Below are 27,866 nucleotides of genomic sequence, written 5' to 3' on the forward strand. Positions count from 1 at the left end.
CGCCGACGGAACAAAGAGAATGACTCGAGGAGCGGGAGTCACTTCTGAAACTCGAGCGAGTTTGGTCTGATGTTTCTGAAGCAACAGTCGAGCGATGATCGCAATTGCAATGGATATTGTGAAGTTGAAAGCAGGAGATGTGGAACTAGATATATCGATTGTGAGTCTCCAAAGTTGGTGATGAAAGATGTTGGTATCTGGACCAACCAAAAGATACGATGTAAAGATACGATGTAAAGACAACATGGAGCGAGCAGAACCACCCAGAATTCCCAATGGATTCAAAGAGGGTATAAAATCTCCAAATCTGAGGCAAATCTGAGGCCTGAGGTATCGCTAGTAAGTTTCACAGCCTAGGGCCGGCGAGCGAGGAAGGGAAGCGTGTCAGACAACCACTTCGCTACATCTACAATGTACATGATTCAATAGTACTTGTGTCGAGGCCGTTTTGCCGCTCAGCCGCGCCCAAATCAATGTACATCCACGAATCCATACATGATTCGGAGCGGTAAAGTGGAAGTATGATCATAATAGTTTGAGTTTGCCACAATTTCAAATGGGATGCTGAGATTCTCCTCGCCAGGATAACACGCCTTTGAGGGGGCTGTAGAAGGCGAGCACGGGATTTCCTTTTTAGTTGTGTGTCACTTACGGCTTTGACTAAATGACACTTTGTATCAGTTCGGACAACCCCGAAATGGCGGGCCAGTGCCGGTAGCTTCGTTATACATATTGTTCTATTTTTCAAACAACTGTCATCGTTTACTTACTTAAAGTGCTGTAAAGCCATTCATTAGCCCATTTTACAGGGTTTTGCTTGATTCCGCGAACGCACGGTGTTGGTATGTGGTGTGTCATACATGCCGAAATTTATACTCCGACTTCATTCCGAAGGGGCCGAGAGCTTGCGAATAAATTCATCTTTCCTTTTTCTTTGACTCTTCGTTTGAAAAGGACTTACATCATAGTGAGTCTGAGGGGTAATATGTAGATTAGACAAGTTTTAACCTTAAGAATGACAGTTGCCCTGCCTAGGTGGCCGTCGAGAAAGATGTCCATGATTGCCGTGGCATGCCATCAGCGGAGAGCACTGCTGCTCCGACGCATGTTCATGGAATTAAGAAAAACTTCTTACGGACGTCCGTTGCCACAGGATTCACTGTCTATACTCTTCTCTGCTTGAAACACTGTTGGGGAATGGAAGACAATGGCCAATTTCAATGGTGGCGAGTGGAGTAGGCTTCAACGTTATATTTCGGGCGCTGATCAAGATCGTTCGCTCTGCTAAGTATCTATGGTGGAGCGTTCGATTGAGTTAGAACGGGCCCGTCAAGTTTCGACTTTGCCGTCGCACTCGTTCGTAGCCGAGGAAGAGGTATATAAGCCAGGAAGCAAACCTTCTGGGAACTCAGAAACAAATTTCACTCAATCTTACAACCGTCTATCTCATAAATCACAACATGCGTACTTCATTCGCCATCGTTGCCATCATCGCCTCTCTCGCTAGCTCTGTCCTCGCTGGTATGTCCCTCTCGAACGAGACATTCCCAAGTCCACCGTCCTGACTGACCCCCCCCTCTTCTTTCCCCCCTCAGGTGGCCCAGAAATCTGCACCAACAACAAGGACGGCTCCGGTGGAACCAACTACCAAGTTACTAAAGACTGCTGCGCCGCCGTCAAACAAAAGGCCTATTTTAACGAGCTCTCCCACCAGTGCATGGGCTACGGAGGTCCGCTCGACAATGCTGTCGACACCGGAAAGATGGTTGAATGCTGCAGTAGCCGTGGGGCTGGTAGCAAAGCCGTTTAAGGTCGCTTTCGTCATGTTTCGATCATCAGCAAACACGGTCGATGTACCTGATAGCCATAGTTATTAGTCTAAACTTGTATGGCAGTCTGGTGATCACAGAACTACAGTACTCACTTTGTCTAAGGGTTTCTCAAGAATTGGCAAGATAGTGACTATTCTGACGTTATCTGGCAGTGAACTGAGTATCCGGCGTTGACTCAATAAGACATGATGCATGATGCATGATGGCCACACAAGGAACACGGATGGATTGTTTGTTTTTTTGGCAAATATGGGACCTAAGACATGTCAGATGCAATTATCAATGAGAAACATTAGGAATCAACAACGAATAAAACCCACACACCACAATGATACCATGAATGCTCAGCACACTTCTCTGTTACTTCTTCACTCCAAAGTTGAGTCCAAACTCGGTTTCACCACCGGATCAATCCAAGAACTCCTCGACCTCTCCTTTTGTCGTTTTAGGAGAGAGCAAGCAGAATTAAATCAACTTGAAGGGAAAAAAGTCAGTTCAGTCGTCAGCAAAGCACCGTATCTCACCAACACTCGGACAATCCACAGATTCGACAGACAAAGCTGATCTGGAAATAGTAACTCCAAGCTAGATAAACAATCGAAAATGCCATGAATGTCGAGAAGGTCAATGTCGCCTGGTTCCGGGAGCCGAATCCGGTCCGGTCCTCAACCGACGTTAGCGCTCGCAACTTGAAGGGTTAGCGTTTTCAATCCTTCCTTCGACTAACCGTTGCTTCAGTAACCTGAATTTGCCACAAGACTCTGTGATGCAACTTGAAAGGGAGTTTAACCCATTCATTATTCCTGTCATCGGCTGGATTACCTGTCTACTCGTCGAACGAATCATTTCATTGTCGTTACGTTCCGCATACTGAATACACCACTGATGACATAGCTCGCACACCCAGTGCCCTGGCCTTGGCCAAGGACCGCGCCGTCTAAAACGTGCAAGAATTTCCCTGAGGTACCGACAGACGTTCCCTGTTTCGCGTTCCGACTCACAGCTCATTTTTCGCCATGTAATAAACTGAGAAGACCATAACTTTCTCGGAGGCAGAGTTTTGGAATGAAGCGAGAGAGAGGGGAGCGGAGCCAGATGGTGTATTTATGGAGAACATTACGGACCTTGTGGACGCGAAACTTGGATTTGCTGGTTTTATGGACCCATCAGAGGCGCACGCGATGTTCTTTGGGTCAGATGAAGAAGGTTGAGTGAAGAATTTTTTTCAAATCTCTTCCGAGTCATCATACGTTCTCAATCCAGCGACAAGTCTGCTCAAGTTTCAGAATTCAGTCGAGATTCGGTTTGATATAGAGTCAGCCCCAGGTTGTCTCATGACCGGAAGCTCGAAACCCTTTTTGAATTGGACGCCGGACACCGACAGAGAAAAGAGAGTGTGACTCGAGGAGCGGGAAATGCTTCTGAAACTCGAGCGATGATGGCAATGGATTATGGATATTGCAATGTTGAAACCAGCAGATAGAGCCGTGGTCCAGGAGGCTGAGAACCAGACATATCGATTGTGGGTCTCCAAAGTTGGTGATGAAAGATGTTGGTATGTGGGCCAACCAAAAGATACGATGTAATGACCACATGGAGCGAGCCGAACTACCCAAAATTCCCAAAGAGGGTATAAAATCTCCAAATCGACTGAGGCAAACCTGAGGTATCGCTGGTAAGTTTCACAGCCTAGGGTTGGCGAGAGAGGACATGATGTTACCTCAAGTGTCGAGGCCGTTTTGCCCAGGACCGCCGAGCGCCCTAAATCCACGAATCCATACATAATTCGGAGCGGTAAAGTGGAGGTACTTATGATTACTGTATGATAGTTTGAGTTGGGTACAATTTCATGCAATTTCAAATGGGATGCTGGGATTCTCCTCGCCAAGATAACACGCATTTGAGCGGGCTGTAGCAGGCGAACACGGGATTTCCTTTAGATCTTGTGTCACTTACTAAACGATGTCACTTTCAAGTTGTAATTATTCGATGGTCAGTTCGAACAACCCCGAAATGGCGGGCCAGTGCCGGTAAAAGAACCTATAGCTTCGTTATACATATTTCCTCTATTTTTCTCGAATAACTGTCATCGTTTACTGAAAGTGCTGTAAAGACATTCACCGTGACTAACCCGCGTTTACAGGGATTTTGCTTGATTCCGCGAATGCACGGTGTTGGTCGCGGTGTGTCATACATGTTGATATTTATCCTCTCGGACCAAAGCTTCATTTCGAAGAAGCAGAGAGCTTGGGAATAAATCCATCTTTCCTTTTTCTTCAACACTTCGTTTGAAAGGACTTAGATCATAGTGAGTCTGAGGGGTAATATGTAGATATAGATAACTTTCAACCAACCTTAAAGAGCGACAGTTGCCCTGTCCAGATGGTTGTCGAGGAAGAGGGTCAGTCACGGCATGTCCTAATGATTGCGTGGCAAAATGGTAACGTTTACCGCTTCAGTGCGCTCCGACCTTGCCAAGCATGCAACACAATAAACGCATGTTTATGGAATTAAGCAAAGCCCTGTAAGCGTGGTGTAAGCTACAAGATCTGAAGTACTGTAGATATTACCATAGATAGACTACCTTTGACGACATTCCATTCTTACGGGACGTCCGCTGCCACAGGATCCATCGTCTATACTCTCTTCTCTTCTTGACACACTGTTGGGGAATGGAAGGCGATGGCCAATATTAATGACAGCGAGTGGACCAGGTTCCAACCTTATATTTCGGGCGCTGATCGAGATCGCTCGTTCTGCTAAGTATCTATGGGTCATTGGTGGAGCGTTCGATTGAGTTAGAACGGGCCCGTCAAGTTTCGCCTTGCCGTTGCACCCGTTAGTGAGGATTTTCTGTAGCCGGGGAATAGGTATATAAGCCAGGAAGTAAACCTTTTGAGAACTCAGAAACAAATTTCACTCATCAATCTTACAACCGTCTATCTCATAAATCACAACATGCGTACTTCATTCGCCATCGTTGCCATCGTTGCCACTCTCGCTAGCTCTGTCCTCGCTGGTATGTCCCTCTCGAACGACACGTTCCCAAGTACACCGTCCTGACTGACCCCCCCTCTTCTTTCCCCCCTCAGGTGGCCCAGAAATTTGCACCAACAACAAGGACGGCTCCGGTGGAACCAACTACCAAGTCACTAAAGACTGCTGCGCCGCCGTCAAACAAAAGGCCTACTTTAACGAGCTCTCCCACCAGTGCATGGGCTATGGAGGTCCGCTCGACAATGCTGTTGATACTGGAAAGATGGTTGAATGCTGCAGCAGCCGTGGGGCCGGTAGCAAAGCCGTTTAAGGTCGCTTTCGTCGTGTTTCGATCATCAGCAAACACGGCCGACGTACTTGATAGCCATAGTTAGTCTAAACTTGTATGGCAGTCTGGTGATCACAGAACTACAGTACTCACTTTGTCTGAGGGCTTCTGGTCGAGAATTGGGGAGAAGTGATTATTCGGACGTTATCTGACAGTCACGGTGAACTGAGTATCTGGCATTGACCCAATAAGTCCCGACGGAAGCGACTGAGTGGAAGACACCATTTTGAAGTGAGCTGACTGTTAGTGGTCTAACGAGGCTTTATCCGCATCTGCTAAGCCAACTGAGAGTTTTACCTTTTAAGAGAGATAACTTCGGGGTTAGTTGTGGTTCGCTATCTTTTCGTAACTCATAAATTATCTGTCCCGGCATGATTTCCGACACTCTTCTGCTCGTACCATCGTAAACGCCGTTGCATCAAATTACAACTAGGACAACAAAGGCTAACTAATTGAGTCTTTTTCACATTGAAGCGAGTACCGGCGGCGTACCTCACTGTCTCGAGATTAGGGACCTTGTTAAGTCTACTGTGATGTAAATCAAGTAACTACTCGATTGATTCCGCGTTTGAGGCTTGCTAATAGTATGTGGATGAGAGGGGAAAGAAGCAGAATGACCGCTCGTACCATGCGCAGCAGCGACAGCCACATTATTCACAAAACAGAACCCACATGGTGTATCCTCTCCACAATGGTGACCCGGCAGTCGTGCCACTACGAACGCCCTTTTGGTGTTAGTCTGGGAGGAGGAGGAAGTGGATGCCGGAAGACTTCGACTGCTTCACAGACTGTTCCTAGGGCACATTCGATGGTGTTCTTCGATTCCGGGCATACTATCTCCGACTCTCCACGTCCATATTTCCTTCGCCCAATTTTGTAACTCTTCCAGATACAAATCTCCTTCAACATCGCTGTGAATATACTTCACCGCAAGACTCCCGAGAAGCCGCATAGAAGCTGAACTGTGACACTGGAATATCTGCGAATGTCGAGGATGTGGACGCCGTAGCAGTGCTAGTGCTAGCAGCTCCATCAAGCTTCAAGTGTTCCATTATACTAGCCAGATCGTCCGTTTCAGAATCCATCCTCTTCTAAACGAGCAAAAGCTACTGCAAGCCATAGCTTGACTACCCTCAACCGTTCCGGTCTTTCAATAATGTTTGAGATATCTCGCGACCGAATGTATCAGTCGAGATGTCGATGTAAGTGTTTTGAAAGGCCTCGTCGTCTATGTTAACGTGCTCGCCTTCTGGCGCTGTCTGGGAATGAGCTGGGGGCGAGTTCGTGGTCGTAAATGAGGCGGAACGGTAACAGCGAGGCTAGTACTAGACATCCTCCGTCTTCGTTTATTCGTTTCTGAAAAGAATATAGTTGAGTTGGAGGAGTTGCTTTATTGCAGCCTAGAAAAATAAAGAGCGTATCTCTTACCTATCCTTATCGCTCATCGTACCCCCCAATCCACGGTGAGCACAAGTGGTCCCGATACTCGTCGACTTCTCTCTCCTCTTGGTCCGCTCTGCGCCTTAATCTCAGTGATAATTTGCACTACAAGTAACCTAACCCATTCGCTTTAATTGGCATTGCGTGAGGCAAAGAGTGCTAAGGTCGAGATGGTAACGAAGTGGAGGGAATTGGGAGGGAACGGACAGCAGGAAGTTGAACAGTGGTCAGAACACTGGAGGCTGGTGCACGCACGCTCTTGACGCCGGCATCTATTGTTAGCTTGGATATGTATGCCAAACGCACTCATCGCCGTATAAAGGCAGATTGGACCAGGCGGAGAAGGAATGATATAAGTAGAGCTCCCTATTGTTTTTTTTTGTACTCGAATAGAAACCTCCAAATCGTCCCGCGACACCGGTCCGGCATCTCCACTACATAACCACCTTCATTAATTTCTTCCGCGTTATCATGAGTCCTCAATTCAGCGACAAGTCTGCTCATGTTTCAGAATGGGGTCGAGAATTGGTTTGAAAAAGAGTCAGCCCCAGGTTGTCTCATGACAAGAAGCTCGAACGTGGGTCGAGTAACCCTTTTTGAATTGAACGCCGGACGCTGACAGAGCAAGGGGTTTAGCTCTCTTTTTAGCCTGCAACACCCATGTCGGAACCGCCTCCAGTTAAGGTCTCCACCCCAGTAGACGAATCAGCTGCTTTGCTAGCCCATTCCGAGTCCAACCAGAGCTACACAAACACCACCCCGAACGATGAAGAAAGCGCTCCGGAAGCTGATCCAAACATGAAACGAGGGGCTGGAGAGATCATTTTCTATACCGGTTGCGTGTTCGTTGGACTCGTTCTTCTCGTTCTGCTCTTCAAGGGATTCATTGAGAATGATGATCTGCACGTAAGTCTCGAGTGTAGACGGTCGAGTCGAATGTCCTGACGCGAGGTATATCCTTTAGTTTGACTACAAAAAGGCTTTGAAGTCTGCTTTGGGAGGAGGGTTGAGCGGTGCTGCTGGTACGCTTACTGGATTTATCCTAATCCTTGAATTGAATTAACTCGAGCTGTTTTCCTGCAGCGATGGTTCTCCAAGTTCTAACACTAATGCCTCTACGTACGGTCATGAACTACCAGTATCGATACGGGACGACGACCACTCAGGTTATACGTACCCTCTATCATGACGGTGGTTGGAAAAGATATTATAGCGGTCTTGGTCCAGCTCTTATCCAAGGTCCGGTTGCTCGTTTCGGAGACACAGCAGCGAACGTTGGAATTCTTGCTTTGCTCAATTCGAATTCGTATATGAAGGATCTACCGACCCCTGCGAAGACCGTTTTTTCTGCGATTGCCGCTGCGTTGTTTAGGATGATTCTTACGCCTATTGATACCCTGAAGACGACGATGCAGACACAGGGTAGAGAGGGTCTTTCTATCCTCAAAACACGTGTACGCTGCTCCTGTCTTATCGGTGTGTGCTAAGAAAAACTGATGAATGGCGGTCCCCCAGATCAAACTGTACGGCATCGGAACTCTTTGGTACGGTGCATTGGGTACTGCAGCTGCTACATTTGTTGGCTATTATCCTGTACGTTTACAAGTTTACCAGTTCTTGCTACATTCGAAACTTAACTTTCACACCTCCACTCCCAGTGGTTCGGAACGTACGACTACCTCAAAGCACATCTTCCTAACCCCGACTCAACATATGAAAAGTTTCTACGACAAGCTTTTATCGGATTCGTCGCGTCCGTCGTGTCAGATACGATATCCAACTCTTTACGCGTTTTGAAGACCTACCGCCAGGTTAACCAAACGAGAATAACTTACTGGAATGCGGCTAAAGCTGTGGTGAGGCAAGATGGCGTACGAGGATTGCTTGGGAGAGGTCTCAAGACTAGGATTCTGGCGAACGGGTTGCAAGGGTTGATGTTCTCTGTGCTGTGGCAGATGTTTTTGGATTTGTAAGTGGCCTTTACCCTGAGCACTAAGGAAAGTTGCTGAGTGCTTCACCAGATGGAAATAAAACATGTTGGAGTGACGTGGTTTATTCGATGTACAATGTACATGTACATCCAAGCCACGGACCGATCAGAAATGGCATGTTATCATAATTACTTGCAAGGGATCCTGATATAATCTTCGGCAGTCAATTGAATAAGGCCACCGGGAAGGAGCAATAGATCCACCACGGACCCAGAAAGGTACACTAGAGGTTGTACAATAACATGGGTTTTAGAATAGATTATAGAAGAAAGAAGATAGGGATCATCGGAAGACAAGAGCCGGCCACGATATCAAAAAGAAAGAGGACAACCATGGCGACCAAAATGGCATCGTCAGCGTTTAACGTTTAACTTGACGTCCAACCGCCAAAAATGCCAAAAATTGATCTTCTACAATGCAAAGGCGAGCAAGTGAATGTTCCCTGAGAGAGTGAGCTACAAACCTGGCACCATGTAGTGGGACCTGAGCGAGCCCCTTGTTCATGTATGATATGAACCATGTCAATTCCTCCACCTCAAACTCGCTCTTCATCACCTCCACAACGTGCGATTTCTTGCTCTCAGAAAGACAGCATTTGTAATTGGTCCACACGCTGAAGCTGAAGAGACGCTCCTTCGAGACAATTTGTGGCATGCCATACTCGAGTGTGAATCTGAAGCCGAATTTCTCGTTGAAGTAATTTTGGATATCAATACGTAGTCTCCGCACAGTATCGTCCGACGCTGGCAATTTCTCAATGATTCCTTTCTTTACAGTAAAGTCGAGAATTTTGGGCATGGTGAATGCGACGCCGAAATCGAAGATGGGAGGGTAATGGTCGAGGCGTGGTTCTATCCCTGGCATGTCTTCGTCCTTCCACGGCGAGTTTTCCACCATATAGTGAAGCGTGAGCATCTAAAAGATAAGGGCACGAATTGTAACTCATTGTTGGGTTTGCTGAGCGACATCGGACTGACTTCGTTCTTTTCTTTTAGCCACTCTAGGTCCTCTGCCTTCCTGATTGATTCCTGATCCACCCCCACTTGAGAATTTTCGTTGACATTCCCTTGTTTCTCGTCAGACGGACTGAGAGAACGAGCGACAGTCCCACACTGGGGACATTTTGATGTCATCTCCCTCCTGTCCAGTACTGTGAGTCGACGTTCAACGTTGGGATTCAAAACCTGCAGCCTGCAGTAGGGTCGATGGTAAATTATGAATTTGATATGTGACAGAACACAGGAAAGCTTTGATTTTTTCTGTTCCTAGATTTGCTCAAATCGGAGGATATATAGGATAGTGGCAGTGAAGCGTGTCGGATGATCTCGACACGTTTGTTTACTTTCTTCAAGTTCCTGCGCTCATCTCAAGCTGCTCTCTACGTTTGTCTAAGAAGCTTATCCCACCATTTTTGATATGTCCCACATAACCTTACTGGCACTGTCTCTGTCGTCGGAGCGCACGTCGACCATGATTGCAAATCCCCTATATACTTGACTCTGTTTCTTCGACGGATATCGTAACTGATGATCTTTTAAACCCCCTGTCTGAGTGGCCAGCAAATATTGTCAACAACCCAATAAGGAAAGGAGGGCTAAACAAGGTAAGATACTCGTGGTCTAATAAGTACTACGGCGACCAACAAATTAGTTGCTCAAGTTGAAAGGATGTTCTCTGTGTCGTGGCAGTTGTTTTTTGTATCTGAGTGTTTGCCCTGAGTTGCTGATTACTTTACAAATGGAAATAAAACACGGACCGATAAGTAACGGGATGACATCACAATTACTTGCAAAACGCCCTACAATGCCGTATGGACGGCTCCATTTCGCGTTGACTTTCTTCCGTTTCTACCGTTTCGTCCCGTCGCTGGTTTGAGGTTCCTTTGACTAAGAACCGAATGTCGTGGTTAGACTGACGGTTTTCAGATAACTGCGTAATTGTGGCTCCAACTCCGTCTTGACAGCGGCGTCAAGGGTGCGATATAACGAGTCATGTGTGGGCTGAAGATACAGAAAGAGGGTCGGTAACTCAATGAAAAAACATCATCTGGTTCCCGGAAGGTGTGATTATGATGATGGTTCATCCAGCATGCACATGCATCAGGTGGAGCCTCAACCCGTTCTCGCCATGCCGGTATTTTCGAACAGTTGGCCTATAAATGGCAGAGATGCTGCAAGTACCGTTTCTTTTCTTCTACTATTTTTCCAATGGATCTCCCGACGAAGCAGGACGTAGAGAGGACCAGTTCCTCCAGCTTGGAAGAGTTGGAAGATGATGATAACACGTTAGCGGAGATATCTGTCGGGACGCAGATCGAGTTGGAGAAGGACCATGAGATAAAGTACAGATCTTGTTCATGGCAAAAGGTGCGTTTGCGATTTTATTGCAGTTTGTGAAAATCCCACTGAGAGAGAATATGTTTTGACAGACGGCTGCTCTACTATTCTCAGAGTACATTTGCCTTGCAATGATGTCATTTCCATGGTCGTACTCAGTTCTTGGCCTCGTTCCCGGTATTATCCTCACACTTGTAGTCGCCGCATCCGTCCTTTACACCTCCCTTATTCTGTGGCGTTACTGCTTGAAACATCCTGAAGTACGGGACGTCTGCGACATTGGGAAAAAGTTATTTGGAGATGCTGCGTGGGCCTACAATGTCACTGCTTTATTCTTCATATTAAACAACACGTTCATCCAAGGTATGTTTTCAACCGGGCGGTCGAAGTGGATCTCGTTTGACAGGGTCAACCCTTCAGCCTTACATGTACTGGTCGGAACGAAACTTCTAAACACACTTACGAATTCTTCGCAATGCTCGGTCGTTTTTGCGGTACGTTGTCTCCCTAGGAACCCATCCGTGAGATATTTACTTACCGTCCCTTGTGGGCGGGAGCAGGTGATTATGGCCATGATTTGCCTAGTCTTCTCTCTACCTCGCACCTTCAAACAGCTCGCTCACCTGGGTACCTTCAGCGCGGTAACAATGGGAATTGCCGTTATCCTTTCGATTGTCTTTGCTGGAATTCAAGACCATCCGTTTGGGTATAAAGAAGGGGACGAGCCTCTTGTCACTGTGCTTCCTGTCCCTGGAACTACCTTTGTATCTGGTGAGTTGGATTCAGGTCCGCGATGGGATGAAACATCACATTCCGTTTATGGTAGGGATGTCTGCATTCCTCAATATCATGTACACGTTCTGTGGACAAATATGCCTTCCTTCGGTGAATTATTCTTTGTCGCGCAGGTCGAAAATAAAGTTACTCATGTTGATTTAGTTCATCGCAGACATGGAGAATCCCAAAGATTTCCCCAAAGGTGCCGACATCCCTCTTCCATGCGAAACTACACATCGATGCTAAACCACTGTTTCTTGTTAGCTCTCTGGGCCGTAACGATAGCAGAAATGGCGATGTTCACGTTGTGTGGGGCATTGATATACCACTTCGTCGGTTCGTCGACCTTGTTCGATTCCTTTTCTCAGCTGACTTAGTGCTTGATTTGCGCAGGTAATCAATATATGACCGCTCCCGCTTTCTCTTCCCTCCAACCCCTATACAAGAAGATCGCGTTCTCGTTCGCGATACCTACGTTAATATTCTTAGGGTCGTTATACTCTGTGCGTTAAATCTGAATTCTCTGTTGTCTTTTTTTCACATGTGAACTTTTGATTTTGTTGTCCCTCTAGGTCGTCACTTCACGCTTTATCTTCGCTCGAGTATTTGAAAACTCGCGACATCGACATTCGAATACTGTCGTCGGATGGTTGACGTGGGTGGGTATATTGTCGACCCTGTGGGTGGTGGCTTTTGTGATTGCGGAGGTTTTACCCTTCTTCTCGGACATGCTAAGTCTTATGTCCTCTTTGTTCGGTGAGTATGAGTGCTCGTTGGTTACTAAATTTTACTTATCTCTTTTACATTCTCCTTACAGACGCATGGTTTGGGTACGTATCTGTATAACTTCTTCAAGCAAATTCCGACGGACCTGAGAACCTTCGTCATTTTTAGATACATCTTCTGGGCTATGGCCTACCTCCAGATGAACCCTGGAAAGCGAAAATGGAACGGGATGGGAAAGACGATTCAGACGCTGTTGAATTACTTCTTCATCGCATTCGGATTGTACGTCTTATTTGGCGGGACATATGTGTGTTCTTTCGGCTTCTTCCCCTTTGGTGTTGTTTTTCTGACCGTTCGTCTTTCAAATCTCCTCTCCGTGCAGGTCTCGGTACAATCTATAATTAACGACCGTAAGAGCAGTCACGTAGGAGTATTTACTTGTGCAAGTGTTACTGTGTGATCATAATGTATCAAAATGTATTGTACAAAGCAGTTTTTTTTGCTACTACTATTAAATAACGATAACGATAGAGAGCTTGTGTGCAGTGTACTCGAAAGTGTACAAAACTCGCAGTTCGGAACCAGCTAGAAAAGGAAGAAGAGGAAGTTGCATAGGTAAAAGTGGCAAGAAGAATAGGATCGTGATAGTCCCCGATGTCGTCGACCTAGTACAGACAGGAGTCTGGGAAAGCCTCCTTAATACGCTCCTCAATCCAGTAATACGGCGTCAAATAGGTCACATCAGTGGAACCATTCAGACCAGTGGCACCGCCAGTAAGCAGACCGACGATACGTCCATGGTCGTCAACGACAATAGACCTAGAATCCCCTGGTTCGGAGAAAGCGCCGTCTTTGTGGCTATACGGGTAGATGGCTACCGCCATGAACGTCGAGCGATTGCCAGAGTCGGTGTACTCCCGAACAAAGGACTCGATGCTAGTTCCGCGACCGGGGGTGAGTCCGGTCGACTTGCCGCTCTTGAGGACCAGAAAACAGTCTACGCCGTCCCCGTCAATCATGTTCGGGGTGCGGAGCTCCTCTTCCGTGACGACGCCCTGGATCTGCAGGAACCCGCCAACTGGAAATTCGAAGGAGTCACGGTTGTCTGGGTGCATCTTCTAGACAAACTCGGAGGCTGAAATTTTGCTTCCTAAATATAATAGTTAGACTAAACGATGTTATCAAAGTGAAATAAGTCGGAACGTACCGAGATCAATGACGTTGCCTTTGAAGCCCGTCCAGTCGATCTTCTCGCTAGTGCCCAGTCCTCTGTGTAGTATTTAAAGCCTGTGCTGTCGGAAATCGGAGGAGCATGGATGACATGACCAAGTACACGGTCAGACTCTAAGCCCCTATACTTTGTGATCTCTTTGTAGAGTTCGTCGACGGCCTTCATCAGGAAAAACCTGATTTGCGAATTAGTATAAATCCGACTAATCCCCCCAATTTGCATGCTTAGTTATAATTTATTTAATTCTGCATGCCTTAGTCATAATTCGATTGAATTAACTTACAGTGGGAACTAAATCGCACTAATTCTCCCGAACTTCTGATACTTTTGGGGAAATTAGGTAAAATTTGGAGCTCTAACCAAAATAATTTGTGCAAATTTGTTGGCTTATGTGAAATTGTGCAAACAATAAAATGCACAAGAATATTTGAGGCAAGTTTGTTGGTATACAGCTTTATTGCGAGCGAAGCGAGCAATCCTTATCAACGGGCGAGGGGCCCGGTCAACTTTTGTTTGTGATTATTTGTCGTTTCCGTTTCAATGTCGCGCGACCTGCTTGCTCGTCGCCTTTGGCGATGGGCAGCCCTTTCGTACTCTATTCTACCTTTTCCAAACCTCGAAAATCAACAGAGAAGACATATTACTACCCATGTATCAAGTTCGATGACAGAAATTGATACTTTTTCACCGCTTTAATGACGTGTTTTTTTTCCACTGCCAGCATTAAGATCAGAGAAATGTAGACAAGCGGTTGGAGGCACAACATGCAGGTGAGTTGCTACACGTATATATGGTTTTAAACATGTCTAAAGCAGTTTCTAGGTCTTCACTGGTGTACCAGCTGCTCAAAGCAAGTAAATCGCGAAGACTGCACAGATCAGCAAGGTCAACTCTTCACGACATGTAATGACTGCCGGACGCGTTGAAGACGCGTCACCCTTGAAGACATGCCTGAGACGAGCCTCCGCCAAGCGACGAATCCGAAGGCGTGGATTTACTGGATTCAGATGACTTTGACCAGTATCTCGGCGATGGCAGTGACATGATGGAAGTCGATCTACTGGTTAAAGATGTGGTGGTCAGTGGTCACCGAGGCCGAGAAAAGATTTATTCAGAAATTTGTGAAGGCTGACAAGGACCTGAAGCTACAGACTTGTGGTGTTTGTCGAGAGATTCGTTGGAACATGAAGCTGACTGCTGTCGCCTGCCAGCGGTGTAGCAAGGATAAAGGAGATGTGAAAAAATGGAGTACTGAGAATAATGTCCATCCAGGTGATTCCCGGGTCAGTTGAATATCTTATCAGTGATGCTCACTCAATGGCCACCTATAGCTGATATCCCGCAAGCACTGAAGGGCCTTATCGAGCTCGAGGAGATGATGGCAGTCATGTCTGTTCGCCCTCTGGGTTTCAGTACAAATACAAAGACCATGTCTGCAGCTTTGTTCACGATATTATGGCAACACACCTTTCCCGTCTTCCCGAAGAATGCGAGACCAACAACTTGTCCTTCGACGTTGAAGGACAATCGCGTCGTGATGCACATCCTGGTGAGGGCCATAGCACTGCATACTGTAACCGTCAACTGTCTATATAGTGACATTCAAAGATGAGAAATGAAAAAGAATTAGAATACATGACGACAACGATAAAGTCTTGCTTTCTATCGTTACTGGGATTCGAAGCGAGCTACCGGGCCGCGTGCGGTGCATATTTCTCAAGAAAAGAAGAAAAAAAAACGAGGGTGCAGGGGCGAAGCCCCGCCTAGCCGGGTGAAGGGCAGGAACACATCCGAGCGCAGCGAGCGTTCGTGTGTAAGCCCGGAACCCTAGCTAGTATTTAAAATATCACAAACACAATCTCAAAAATAAACCAGCAGGAGGGAGCATTCTAGCCTGACATTGTACTGATAACTCGGGTGTACTGCAGGTGATGAGGTGAACTTAAATTTTTTTTTACGAAGTTACTCCGAGATGCCCATGTATTCAGGGCGGGATCTGAACACATGGATTGTCCGAGTTGTCCGGGTAATCCGGGACCGGGGCATAAATTCGTCCACATAAAATTTCTTTCCGACTTTCGCTTTCTTCCTTCCCTCCCTCCATCCATCTTCCTTTTTTTTTACCTTCTCCCGCCCTAACACACATATTCGTTCCAAACATCAATCACTCTTTCATACCAATTGGCAGGGACTACTCGACTTTTTGACTGTGAGTGATAAATAATTTTTGTTGCCGAAATTTATTAACATTTCAGATACCTCAGACAATACGGCGTCATAGCATTGAATGAACTCGTGATGTAAGTTGATTCGTCCTCTAGTTCCCGGGGTGCAGGCTCATTTTTTTACTGGATTTTTAGAATGACATGAAATCCATACGTACAAGGACCATCCTCAATACTTTTGACTTGTCTTCAGGTGACTGTCATAAGCTTTTTTTCTGCTCTACTCTATACTCATAGGCATGTAGGTCTTTTTGCTCTCCAACTGGCATTCTTCTATATATTAAGTATATATTAATTATTACTACATGTATTTTATCGTAACTACCATTAATATAATTGATGTGGTTTAAACTTCAACTTGTGAAATAAGTCACTATTTGTAAGAAAAATATGAAAATATGCGCCAACCAAAGGCAACGAAAGCATGCAAAATTGTGGTAATAAGGACAAATTAGTGCTAATGAAAAAAGGGGGATGTTTGATTTTCGAAATTCCGCCAAGCGAACTAACCATCTCAAATTCGGCTCCTTAGGGAGAATTGGTACGAATTATCCCTAATTCGCACCAATTCGTGTTTTGGGATTTTCCTGATGTTGATCGTCTTCTCCGCCTTTGCCAATTTATCCTCATACATCTCTCGTGCATGAGCTCTCGTGGTGTTCTCGCCCTCGACAGCGTCCCCCAAAGCTGCAGGCTCCTTCTTGTACAGCTTGACGTGAATAGACTCGCTTCGTAGCCTAGCAGGATTTGGGGCCAAGGCAGATTGAACTTCTTGCGAAATGGCTCGTCAGCAGGATAACTACGGATCGAAGTGTAGAATACGTAGTGAGTACAACAAGACCCTCAGACGTAGTAGAACGGCTCTGTATTATACCTGTAGAATACGTAGTGAGTACAACAAGACCTACAGGTTGATATATGGTAAGTAACTATCAAGTAAAAGAAGAAGAAGGAATAAGTACTCACCCTCAGACGTAGTAGAACGGCTGAGGGTGTCAAATAGGTACGAAAGTATAAAAAGGTAAAGGTATTTGCAATCCGGAAGATATCCGGACCATGAGGAATGTAGAACATTTGAAATGCGGGAGATGTGGAATGGATATCGATCGGTGATCGAGGTTGTAGGCGTGCGCCACCATGCGATTAGGTACGTTCCTCAACACGAAGGTCTCAGTAAGATATAACTTCAGACGCCGCTTGCGAGGAAGAAAGAAGTATAGGTTTCGTCAAGAAAGAGCGACAGGGCAGTAGGATAAAACTATCTGGAACAACGTATTACCCACTTCTGTGACCCCGATAGCCCAATGTCCTGAGTCGCAGACACTCCGAAAACACTTCCCAGCGGCGACCCGTTGACCCTTGGTTGATCAGAAAACAGACACTGTGTAATCTATCTATCTATCTATCTATCTGTGATATGAGAGTAAGGGCACTCGTTAAATGGGTGCGCAAAAATCGAAACGATATGGAGAACGGAGTTAAATATTTGAGCCGGAGTATAAAAGTAATGCGTCGGCTCCTGTCAGCTCTAACAGTTAAACGATTTGAACGATTTCTTTCATCGTCCGCCTCGTTCAGATAGAGTGCCAGACTCTTAATGTGGGTCCTCGAAGGCTCCAACTCGCAGCAGGCTAAGCGAACATTTTTGGGAGTAAATTCGAATAGTGGTACTAATCATTGGCAACTCAAGATTACCGTCTACTAAGTGCGACCAGAGACCCTAGACTGACATGACGGCGGCCATTAATCACGTTCTGTAAGCAAGACACTGCACTATATAAACTGTAGACCGGAAGTGCTAGCCAGGATGTAATTGCCTGACCTGAGTCATTTTTTGATGCAAGAACCACCCCCTGGCAGATGCCCATATTTCTGGATGGTGTCTCTCCTGTACCTGCCACCATTTTTGGTGTGGCATCCAAGTGGTCCCTGTGTTGAGTCGGAACATCCTAACGGCGAACGTGTGTGGGGTCAATTGGCAGAAGGGAAGACTTCCCTTTGGGCCTTTGGACCTCGCGTGAACTTGAACTGTCCGTGCCAATGAATTTACTCCATTTGGTCCAAAGCCTCGACAGTAAACTTATTATAATACACTGTATGAGTAGATGTCTGGGGGCCCGAGCAATAAATTTGAAGTACACCACAGGGCTTGATGAAAGCTCAAGTTAGACAAGGTTGAAGGTGTCCAGTCCTCTTGTAGCCCCCCGGTCATATTGTTATTCACCCTTGCTCAAAGAAAAATTAAAACCCTGATCAATGATTGTCGACTCTGAAGAGTGTCAGAAAACAACTGAACATAAATTTCTAGGCCTGAATCCCAATCTACGACTGCCTCCCCTTGCCACATGGCTTTCTCAGAGGTCCCAAGCTCCCAGGTTGCTTTTAGCACGTCCCGCCAACCCCCTGTATCGTAACAAACAAAAAAAATAAATATTGAGACCCGTAGGTCTACCACTCCGGAAAAGCGTGTCATCCTTGTGCAGGGGCCATGCTAATCTTTTCGTGAGTTGCGAGTATCGCACGAAAAAGGCTGATAAACGACCACACTGGAATCCTGTCGAGCTTTGTCTTCAGTACGTTCTCGTTTATTTTCTCCAGTTCACTTAGGAGCTCAGCAGTATCGTCATCGTCATCGTCGTAGTGTATTGAGCAACGTACTCTACATCCCCCGTACCCGTTTGGTTTCTTCTCTCCTTCCTCTTCTTCCTCGTCGTCTTTGTCCGGCAACCGCGTATTACTGAAAACTGGTGTAGTCCGACACCGGGTGCAAAGAAATGAGGATCGCGTGGCAGTTTTTCGGATGGGTTGGGGTGAGTTGTTGAGAATAGTTAGGCTTACCAACCTCATTGGCGCGTCGCTGTTAACCTTGTTTGGCGCTTCGCTGTGCTCCTCGACATGCAGCCACACGCTGCAGCTGTTACTTGTAAGGTTCAAAATTTGGTATGTCTATTCATTTTCATGTTCTCTATAATATTTGAAAACCCCCCCGATTCAATTTCTCTCTAGCTGTTTCAATGCCGACTACATTTGTTCCTGTCTAATTTATTCATGTAAAAGTCAATAATACGGAATTGAATGTCCAATGGGCTACCGAAAGCTGAAAGCAAAGATCGAATCTAACCAGTGTCCTGAGCAGGAATGAAAGCAACGATAGAGAGCATTCCAAAATGTCCAGAATAGTAACGACGAAGATATAGTGAGGAACACATAAAGACAACTGATATGAAATCAAGTCTTATTTCACGCACGACCTGGAGTCAGCGCGTGAATCACCGATGCGACGTGAAGTCAACATCTGGAATTCCTGTAAAACAATAATTTGAAGGTTAATGTGAAAGGCGTCTTGATTTTCGGCGTTGCGTGCTACGTGTTCCAGGGCGTTGAGTACGTGTTTGCACCGCCGTCAACCAAGACGAAAGAACGAAATAAAGAGGATTGTATGTTTAATGGATCAGGAAGGGTAAGATAACTTGCTTTTTTTCTTGTTCTTTTGGCATCGCGCAACTTGTATACTGGGAGACGTAGGGTGTAAGTTGTGGTTTGTGACGAATTTTCACGTGGGCGTTACAGTATGTTTGTCTTGGGGCCGCACACATAAGAATGTCAAAATGTCACATTGATGCCAAAATCAAAATGTCACGTTGGTTTAAGGAATGATGCAGGGTGACAATCAAAAATGACGCAATGAAACGATCAACATGTAGCCCGATCCACCAATTAAATACTTCTCTGTATCGTTCCAATTTTAACGTATGACGCCCCGAAGGGGTCAGAAGAACTCTAGATGAAGGAGGACCAGGTCTAAACGACGTTGATTGCGTTGAACGGGCGAAAGGCGCTAAAAACGATGAGATAAGGGGGACGGGTTACAAATTCTCTCACGATTCAACCTTCTGATATATCCCGCGGACATTGGCCGTCAAATTCTTCCCCCACGTGCCCAGAATTGTATAGGACGGGACGGAAGTTTGCAGCGGCGGAACAAGAAGGAGACATAAGATAAAAATTTCCAAATTTGGTAACTATTCCCACGCTCTATGTGCCCGCTTTGCGATAAATGGACCTGGTTCTCTTCGACCCAACGCCGTGCACCTAAACTCTCACTCCGAGCGACTCCTTATTTGCTAGGAAAAGTCGGTTTTATTGATGGTCCATCTATGATATTTTCACGTTATTCGTTTCAGTCCATCTCGCATCGATAGAAATACAAGTACAGTACGCCTTCAAAGCTTCAAAGCTTCATCGTTCATCTTCGCAGTGGTTCAGCTCGAGGCCGTCCTATCATGGTGAGATTGGTGGTGAGTTAAACTCGCAAACGGATCCTTGTGTAACGTCTTCGTGCTGATAAGTTTCTCAGCCATCGGCGTCATGAGCGTTTCGCTCTAGGTACGACTTGGTCATTCCAACAGCTAGTTGCCAACGAATAACAACGGATTTTGATGCATTTGATGGTCCACGTCCGGTGGGCCATGCGGCAACAATTATAACTTGTCTCACAGCTTGCTACCAATGACGGTCTTTGACGAAAAAGCTGTCCGTCGAGCACAAGTGGCGAAATGATTGCGGATAACATCGACCAGTTTGAACTTCCTGTAGGTAGTATTCATTGCCACACTGGAGGTGGCAACGATTGCCTCGAATAACCAATAAATTGACGTCCCCAAATGGAGGTAAGTATAGAGATACTGTCCTTGAAGAGACTGGGAGAAAATTATCTCTTTATAGGATATCTTCTAGGACCTATCTCCAAGCGTGTATTCAACGTCAGCTCCAACATTTGCCGAACCACAACGTATGAGGAAAAATCTTGATATCCTTGCGCAATCGGTTGATACGGTATCTTACTTGAAGCTACGGTTCATGAGCGTGTCTTTGGTCCACATTCCTCTAGCCCTTTCCCTTTTTTTTCTCCGGCTCTCCTAAACAACGGACGTTATTTGTTTTGTTGTAGAACGACCTCAACACGTTCAAAAACAACTTCGCTGGCGTTCGATATGATGTCAGACCTATACTCAGTTATGATTTCATATCCACATCGCGCCACACCAGCAACTATAAAAGACTAATTATAAGACTTTCCCCTCCCACCTACCACAAATAACAACTTTACAAACTTCGAACACCCCATCATGTCTGGTCTCAGCAACAAACAAGAATTCACGAGAACGATTGAAAGAACGAACCAAGGAATAGTCGACGGTCGTCCGGAAGGTATGTCTACAGTCTGGCCAGCCGATTCGTCTTTCCCTTTAAACTGACCCATACTCTCCTCCCTTAATCCAGGACAAAACCCACCTAGAGCACCAGTCACACGCGACACCGTCGTCGACAAAGACGCTTCCCTATCCGAGTCATCTGGACCAATGTATACCTCAGCTTCCGACACACTAGGAGGAGCGACCTCTGCCGATGTTACCCAAAGCATGGGTTACCCAGGAAGCGGTATGTCTTCGAAAGAGTTGCATCATGATGGAAAGCCAGGAAGAAAGAGAGATGGTCAAGGTGTTGACCAGTGGGGTCCACCAGGAGTTGCGCAGACCGAGTTGGATAGAGCTCAAAGGGAGACAGGGAGAGATAGGGAAGCGTTCGCGCAAGATCAGTGAAGGGTCGTTTCTAGGTCGGGAATGCACACAATGTATTTCTAGTCTCATAATAAAGAGTGTTCCGCATCCTCTTCCACCAGAACGGTAGACTCACTGCTTGTTGAAAATACAATTAGACAGCTTAGATGTTAATCCTTTACAAACTTCAACACAGAAAGCACACAGGTAACGAGATCTGGAACGACCATCACAATCAACCTCTACCAGTATCCAGCACAGGCGGTGGCGGAGGGACCACCACTACAGGCGAAGGAGAAGCTGTCGTCCCAGGATATGTCGAATTTTCTCCTCCTACTCCTGGCCTGAAAACACCAACAACCTTCCCACAACCACATCTAACACCCCTACCCACACCCCTCACACCCCACGCAACCCCCTTCACAGCCCTAATAATCCCCCACACCACAAACTGTCCTCCCATCCCGACTGCAACCCCCGAGCATACAATCACCACCATGACGGGTGCAGTGTCATACGCAACAAGTCCTAAGAAACCCATGAGGGTAAGAGCAGAGCAAAGCATACATCCTGCTGGTATACGAGATGCGATAGCGAATGAAACGTATGTCGAGTTGATATCTAGGGCGCGTGCCTTTAAAGACCGATGAGTGAGTTGAGAACTGGACACGTTATTGAGAAAGGGGGACCCATTTACCATAAACCCATCGACACCCCCCAACCCACCACTGACTGCAACCGTAGCATTACCGCCGAGACCCACACCGCTCCCCCATCCATACCAACACAAGAACCATACAACACAGACGATTCCACATCCGGAAAAGACGGATGAGGTGGCTACTAACGGTCTCGCGTACGAGTTCATGCCGAAGAGGGAGTCTGGAGAGATGGCAAAGACTGCTGTATTGACACTAAGAAGCGGTATCAGACCCACGAAAACAAAGTAAGTAAAATTTTTGAGAAAAAATAGACTTACGCAGCAAGCGCAGCCAACAACCCACCGACATATGACCACTCCATCTGCAACTTCGAATACACCTTCTCAACTTTCTCCCGAGCTTGCCTCTCCAAATCATCGAAACCTCCATCATGATGGTCATTCACCGTCAGATTCGCACCATATCTACCACCACCACCACCACCACCACGGAACAAGCCACCCTCAACATCACCCTCCACGAGCGTACCACCACCAGACCCCCAACTTCTAAATGACGAGAACGAGTTTGATCTTAACGACGGCCCAAGTGACTCTGACCGATGATGTAACTTTGACCACTGAACTAACGAGTCCAACGCCCTCGCTGCGGCACATAGCTCGCCATATACTGTGAACGCACACAGTAGCCGTTCGAGCTTCGTCCACAAGTACCCCCGTCTTTGGTGCTCGTGTGCATTCTTATCAAGGTCTCGGTCATTATCTGGCGTAAACGGTTTCAATTCAGCAAAGTGAGGTTCAGGAGACGCAGTGAGCTGGAATTTTATCTGGTTCGGAGGGGATGAAGATCGAGGTGAAAGTTCATCCTCATCAGGCCTGCATATGATCGTCGGTTCACTTCCTCTGGAAGATGACGAGTGCGAGTGATGCATGGGTATGATGGGGTCCAACATTGCGGATATCCATGACCAACCCCCTCCCCATTTGTCTTCGTCTTGGTTTGGTTCTGGGGAAATAAGAGTCGTTTCCCCGTCTTCGTCTTCATCTTCGTCCCAATTGACGGCCTTGTCAAGTGTCGAATCATACCCTGCGTCTTCTGGTTCATATTCTGAGCATGTACCCGATGACGTTTCGTCTCTGTCGTCGTCTGAGTTCATACGGAACCCGCGAATCTTCTTTCTCTTCTTCAACTGTTTCCTCTCTTGTGTGTGAACGTCAATACCGGTCGTTATGGCGGGTATAGGGATAGGGATATGTATAGGTACGGGATCGGTGGGAGAAGAGGGTGGTTCTGAGGATGTATAATCCGTAGTCTCTGGGTGATCTATCAAGGGGACGGTTCGTAAGAGACGAGGTGCAGTAGAGGATAGTAAACATACGCGAAGTATAACCATATTCATCCTCGCTAGAAATGTCCTCTCGAACTTCGCCATGGAACGAAGGCGGACAAACCCGAATATAGAGCACAGCTTGCCCGCAATCGGCATCATTTTTCTTCTTGCTACGCTTGGATGAAGACAGAGGTTGAAGTTTGAGTGGGGCGTGTTCTGTCAGAATAGGTAGACCGTCGTAAAGAAAGGTCAGAAAACGAGAACAGAAGGCACTCACTCTTCCCCTGCGCATCTTGCTTAGCGACCACCTCTCCCAGCGAACACGAACAGCAAGCTACTGGTATCCGTTTCATTCGTTTCGCCTTTTTCTTTCCAGGTGGATTATAGAATACTTGAATAGATAATTTTGTCGTGTTCGAGGCGTGGGGTCCACTACAAGGAATAGATGAGTGTGATTGTAATGTACGAATGAGAAAAGAGTGTGTAACGCACATTACAAAGACCTCTTTCTGATTAGGATTCTGGCCATCGAGACCAAGAACCGTCTCGTACTCGCTCGTGTTCCTTTGCGCAGCGGTTGTCCTGGATCTTGCTGGGTTTTTATCTTCAACAGTGATGGAAACTACAGGTCTCCAGGACCTTTCGGGCCGTAATAGATGAAGACCTTTGCTTCGAATAACTTCATTTGAAGAAGTCAGTCAGAGCTCCAAGAATAGTAAACGAAGAAGAAGTACCTGTGAATGTCCAAGATTGTGTACTAGACGATGAATTCAGTAGCTGTTCACAACGCAGAAACAGGGTTACTCACCGGGTATCCATTCCTGAGCCTTTTTAGAACATGGTGGATAGAAAACGTATAGTTACAGTAAAGGTGTTGGGGAAAGCAGAGAAAGCACCAAAATGATATACTGACCATGAGGCGGATGCGGTGTTGAGAACCGCAATGACAAATGTCAACTATGTAAACTCCGACATAGATGGCGATCGTCCCTTCCACCCACGCTAATATGTTCAACGGAAACCGCTGCTGACGTTCAAGAAGAGCAAGCTGCAGTGGGACACTTCTGAATATTTCTCTTTTCGCCTTTGATGCCAACTGCAATCGTAGAACGACGATTCAAAATCGAACAGCCTCGTACTGCGCCGGAGTCTGGAGTGTATCTCACTTAGCTTGGCGTAGACGTTATCTGCACATCATTTGCTCTCCAGTTTCATGGAGACGCGCCGGTCAATCGTACGGACAACGTGTTTGATGAGACTCGGACGGTAGAGCGGGTACAGCGTACCGATAGCCAACAGTGGTTCCTAGTATCCATAACGAATTCCATCCCTTGTCGATCAAACCATCTGGATGTGAAAAGGAACGCGTGCCACACCCGGGAGCCTCTTATCCAGTCGTGCGGCTTTGATTGCGGGCAGTGTCGATTGAACCAGTGCCCGGTGACCACCTCGAACTTACGTCTTTCGCACTCAATATCTCCCGCTCATATTATAAGGAGGACATAATATCGGCATATTATTCCGTATTCAATGTCATTGCTGATACAAGGATGTCTACCAATCCCCCACCAGCCGAGGCCCCTCAGCTTCCCAATCCATTAACCCCTCTTGCATTCCTTCCCCCAACATTGGCATCTCAGTACGAGGTTGCTCGTTACCTTTTGGCTGCAACGTGCGGGGTGCGCTCGTCTGCAGCACACGATGTGCATTGGCTTTACTGACTACCGATTCCACAGATGTTTGCTTGGGATGTCCTCCTCAACCTAGCGAACGACTATAAACTCATCGCCAGATACCCGATCCGCCTTCCCACAATCGTGTATTTTGTTTCCAAGTAGGTCGGAACAACCGGTTTATACGAGCGTTGGATGACACTAAAGACATGGTACCTCAGGATCGCTACCTTCGCTTTTATCATCACCAGTACTGTTTTTACCAGTAGGCTGCGACAACTTCAGTGTGGAATTCTTGTCTGATTTCAATAATTGACAGTTGGTGCCGTTGGTGACTGCCAAAAGCTCCAGGTCGCCATCGGTTCGTGCTTTGCTGTAGCAGGGCCAATGACCTCGTTGCTGTTCTTTCTCCGAGTAAAAGCCATATTCAACCATAGTCTCTTTATCTCGGTCTTTTTTGGTATTATCTGGCTCGCAACTCTTGCTGGATCTATTACCGTCCCGTTCGCTATCACCGGCAGTCACATCGGGCCCACAGACCACTGTATAAATACTGGAGTAAAGGCTTTTAGTTCAACCGGCGTAATCTCGTCGACGGTGAACGATACTCTTGTGTTTGTCTTCATCAGTTATCGCCTCTTGGCTGATATTGAAACAGATATGACACTCCGAGAGCGCTTTGCATTATTCATTCAGGGGAAAGGGCTTCCGGCACTCACCAGGGCGGTCCTGCAAAGTGGTCAACAATATTATATGTAAGTGTGGTTCATACCTCCTTACATTAAAAGTGACAAGCCTTCAACAACAGGTTTACTGTCGGCGGAAACCTCCTCAGTCTTGGCCTGATTCTTGCACCAACCTCCTTGCCTGCTGTCTTCCATGCGATGGCAAATGTTCCTAATCTGTGTGTTTCATCAGTTCTTTTCCCTTTTGCAACTCAGTGACGCCTTCCCATGCTAGCGCCGTGTCGAATTCTATGGCTTGTCGCGTGTTTAGAGAAATTCGCTTTGGCCATATCCTCGAACCATCTACAGCGGGTGCGACCTCGTACAAAGCGGCAAGCGCCATCAATTTCCGGAGGGAGATCGCACATAGAAACGAAAGTGAGACTCTCAACCTCAGTACCTTCGACGCCACTCCACCTGGGGCAACCTCAGAGATATCGTTTCGGCCTACTCCCGCAAAACATGATGATATCGCTCATGTTGTTTAAGCTTTCGCGCTGTCGTCGTAGTATCTTTCCCTCCGCCCTACTCCTCTATTTGTCATCAGCCCGCTTCTTCTATATAGATAGTACGATGTCGGTACCACGGGTCCGTTGTCACTGTGTGTGCTCGATTCTAGGTGGCTGAGGTCACGATCCTGCTGATGAATGTGGGGGAGCCCATACGGAAGCGCACTGTGCCGGATGAGGAAGTTCCGCAGCGGTTTGTTAGCAGTCGTAGAATTCTTTGTTGTCATTGCGGATGTACTTGGACGATACCTGCTCATTAACTGGAATGTAAATAGGCCTATATATAATGGAAGAGTACAAGGAGAGCGTTGCCTTGGTGCCGTCGATGGTCTTGCTCAGGGAGACTCCAGTCTATAGTACCAGTGCACCTTTTACACCTCAGAGCCCTCCCAAAGGGATTCCGGGCGTTGTGCTTGCCTTGCCGATTACTCTGATTCGGAAGATAAAAAATCCCGAGCTCCTTAAGGCCTTAAGGTCTTAAGTCCGAGGCCATGATCGGATCGACAGGCACTTGACGATGTAAGGAGCATTGCTTTTCCTCGAATTGAGATTGTAGAATTTGGATGGATCAACGTCAACTGTCGACTGTCGACGACGTCCTTTCATTAACGGATAGATAAAATAATCACCTACATTGGTTCAGAGAACGCAAGGGGGCCCACGGATTTGATTCCCTGACCGTGACCTGGGGGGGGGGTCTGGCCAGCAGGGCGAAAAAAAATGTTTTAGACCCACCTACATCTGCAATTTGGCAAGGTCCAATTGTGGATTCTGAGCCAATTCTGAGTTTCTGAAGGGTAATAAATATATAATCTAAGAGTGGTTGTTGTAATCAACTCTCTGGGACTGTTTGTAACCTTATTCCATACCCGAAAGCATCATCCATCAAGACTCATTGAACAGTCAATCACTGGAGTGATACTGTGGTATTTCATTTCCAGGAAATCTTAGTTTAAAAAGCTAACAGATATAATATTCTAGGCTCAGAAGATATAGACTCCAATGAAATACCAATACCAGAACCTGTCATCATTAATGGTTGGGTAGAGAGTGAGAAAAATGTGTAGTGTCATTCGCGAGTGATGTAAAAAATAGAAGAGGAGGGTCAGAGACACGTGTACTTACCATATATGGTGCGTGGGAAGCTTACATAGGGAGGGGGGGGGTCCCCCAAGGGTTCGTCTCAGCGAAAACCGACCCCCGGTCTTTTTTTTAATCGGTGGGCCCCCTTGAGAGAACGCGCCCGGGTCGTAAAGCGATGATAAGAGGGTGCATTCGTGCTGCCACTGTACATGTTCTAAGAACTGTTGTGCAGCAGAAGAGTTAGAATAGCGACCACGACAAAATATAGTCACTATAATTCCAAAAACTCGTACTGTGAACCAGATAATACGCCCGCGAGATTGTCGTGGTCAGGACTCGTACTCAGCGGCCAACCAGTTCCAAAAGGTTCAAGGCTTACAAGGCGTGAACGACTTAGTATTCTCAGGTTTGGAACTTGGATGCTCCTTGGGGATGGAAGC

At 46.6% G+C, this 27,866-nt stretch overlaps 10 protein-coding genes across 11 annotated transcripts; 7 read left to right on the plus strand and 3 right to left on the minus strand.

Moving 5' to 3' along the window:
- Positions 1-1,460: 1,460 nt before the first annotated feature.
- Positions 1,461-1,810, plus strand: E1B28_003097 (uncharacterized protein; the record flags this gene model as incomplete). Its single annotated transcript, XM_043160055.1, has 2 exons — positions 1,461-1,521; positions 1,596-1,810. The coding sequence occupies 2 exons, from the start codon at positions 1,461-1,463 to the stop codon at positions 1,808-1,810; spliced, it is 276 nt and encodes a 91-aa protein (XP_043002010.1).
- A 1,059-nt stretch (positions 1,811-2,869) lies between these two features.
- On the plus strand, positions 2,870-3,329 carry E1B28_003098 (uncharacterized protein). The gene is made up of 2 exons (XM_043160056.1): positions 2,870-3,038; positions 3,096-3,329. The coding sequence occupies exons 1-2, from the start codon at positions 2,939-2,941 to the stop codon at positions 3,230-3,232; spliced, it is 237 nt and encodes a 78-aa protein (XP_043002011.1). The 5' UTR covers positions 2,870-2,938; the 3' UTR covers positions 3,233-3,329.
- Positions 3,330-4,790: 1,461 nt separating this feature from the next.
- E1B28_003099 (uncharacterized protein) lies at positions 4,791-5,139 on the plus strand (the record flags this gene model as incomplete). The annotated part of the gene is made up of 2 exons (XM_043160057.1): positions 4,791-4,851; positions 4,925-5,139. 2 exons carry the CDS (start codon positions 4,791-4,793, stop codon positions 5,137-5,139), a joined length of 276 nt encoding a protein of 91 aa, XP_043002012.1.
- A 2,093-nt stretch (positions 5,140-7,232) lies between these two features.
- E1B28_003100 (uncharacterized protein) lies at positions 7,233-9,861 on the plus strand. Its single transcript, XM_043160058.1, has 7 exons — positions 7,233-7,503; positions 7,562-7,619; positions 7,681-8,051; positions 8,113-8,190; positions 8,256-8,566; positions 8,619-9,525; positions 9,584-9,861. Exons 1-6 carry the CDS (start codon positions 7,258-7,260, stop codon positions 8,626-8,628), a joined length of 1,074 nt encoding a protein of 357 aa, XP_043002013.1. The 5' UTR covers positions 7,233-7,257; the 3' UTR covers positions 8,629-9,525; positions 9,584-9,861.
- E1B28_003101 (uncharacterized protein) lies at positions 8,949-9,901 on the minus strand (the record flags this gene model as incomplete). The annotated part of the gene is made up of 2 exons (XM_043160059.1): positions 9,566-9,901; positions 8,949-9,503 (listed from the first exon to the last, which is right to left on the minus strand). Exons 1-2 carry the CDS (start codon positions 9,719-9,721, stop codon positions 8,949-8,951), a joined length of 711 nt encoding a protein of 236 aa, XP_043002014.1. The 5' UTR covers positions 9,722-9,901.
- Positions 9,902-10,393: 492 nt separating this feature from the next.
- On the plus strand, positions 10,394-13,071 carry E1B28_003102 (uncharacterized protein). Of its 2 annotated transcripts, XM_043160060.1 has the most exons (14): positions 10,394-10,457; positions 10,514-10,760; positions 10,817-10,954; positions 11,017-11,287; positions 11,345-11,418; positions 11,485-11,695; positions 11,751-11,809; positions 11,864-11,903; positions 11,966-12,037; positions 12,095-12,204; positions 12,274-12,457; positions 12,519-12,531; positions 12,596-12,734; positions 12,810-13,071. In XM_043160060.1, exons 2-14 carry the CDS (start codon positions 10,620-10,622, stop codon positions 12,885-12,887), a joined length of 1,530 nt encoding a protein of 509 aa, XP_043002015.1. In that variant the 5' UTR covers positions 10,394-10,457; positions 10,514-10,619; the 3' UTR covers positions 12,888-13,071. The 2 variants fall into 2 exon arrangements, with proteins under 2 accessions (XP_043002015.1, XP_043002016.1); XM_043160061.1 differs by having other exon boundaries at positions 10,514-10,954.
- A 21-nt stretch (positions 13,072-13,092) lies between these two features.
- On the minus strand, positions 13,093-13,542 carry E1B28_003103 (uncharacterized protein; the record flags this gene model as incomplete). Its single annotated transcript, XM_043160062.1, has 1 exon — positions 13,093-13,542. The coding sequence occupies one exon, from the start codon at positions 13,540-13,542 to the stop codon at positions 13,093-13,095; it is 450 nt and encodes a 149-aa protein (XP_043002017.1).
- A 6,413-nt stretch (positions 13,543-19,955) lies between these two features.
- E1B28_003104 (uncharacterized protein) lies at positions 19,956-21,486 on the plus strand (the record flags this gene model as incomplete). Its single annotated transcript, XM_043160063.1, has 7 exons — positions 19,956-20,016; positions 20,068-20,093; positions 20,142-20,181; positions 20,241-20,553; positions 20,609-20,675; positions 20,735-21,094; positions 21,167-21,486. Exons 6-7 carry the CDS (start codon positions 21,013-21,015, stop codon positions 21,484-21,486), a joined length of 402 nt encoding a protein of 133 aa, XP_043002018.1. The 5' UTR covers positions 19,956-20,016; positions 20,068-20,093; positions 20,142-20,181; positions 20,241-20,553; positions 20,609-20,675; positions 20,735-21,012.
- A 42-nt stretch (positions 21,487-21,528) lies between these two features.
- On the minus strand, positions 21,529-24,373 carry E1B28_003105 (uncharacterized protein). Its single transcript, XM_043160720.1, has 8 exons — positions 24,245-24,373; positions 24,171-24,193; positions 23,929-24,115; positions 23,714-23,868; positions 23,485-23,652; positions 22,424-23,429; positions 22,142-22,358; positions 21,529-22,078 (listed from the first exon to the last, which is right to left on the minus strand). The coding sequence occupies exons 1-8, from the start codon at positions 24,253-24,255 to the stop codon at positions 21,680-21,682; spliced, it is 2,166 nt and encodes a 721-aa protein (XP_043002019.1). The 5' UTR covers positions 24,256-24,373; the 3' UTR covers positions 21,529-21,679.
- Positions 24,365-26,644, plus strand: E1B28_003106 (uncharacterized protein). Its single transcript, XM_043160064.1, has 6 exons — positions 24,365-25,115; positions 25,173-25,270; positions 25,331-25,374; positions 25,429-25,864; positions 25,918-26,013; positions 26,070-26,644. The coding sequence occupies exons 1-6, from the start codon at positions 24,987-24,989 to the stop codon at positions 26,320-26,322; spliced, it is 1,056 nt and encodes a 351-aa protein (XP_043002020.1). The 5' UTR covers positions 24,365-24,986; the 3' UTR covers positions 26,323-26,644.
- Positions 26,645-27,866: the final 1,222 nt, after the last annotated feature.

This window comes from Marasmius oreades, chromosome 11 (assembly GCF_018924745.1).
Source record: "Marasmius oreades isolate 03SP1 chromosome 11, whole genome shotgun sequence".
NCBI lineage: Eukaryota > Fungi > Basidiomycota > Agaricomycetes > Agaricales > Marasmiaceae > Marasmius > Marasmius oreades.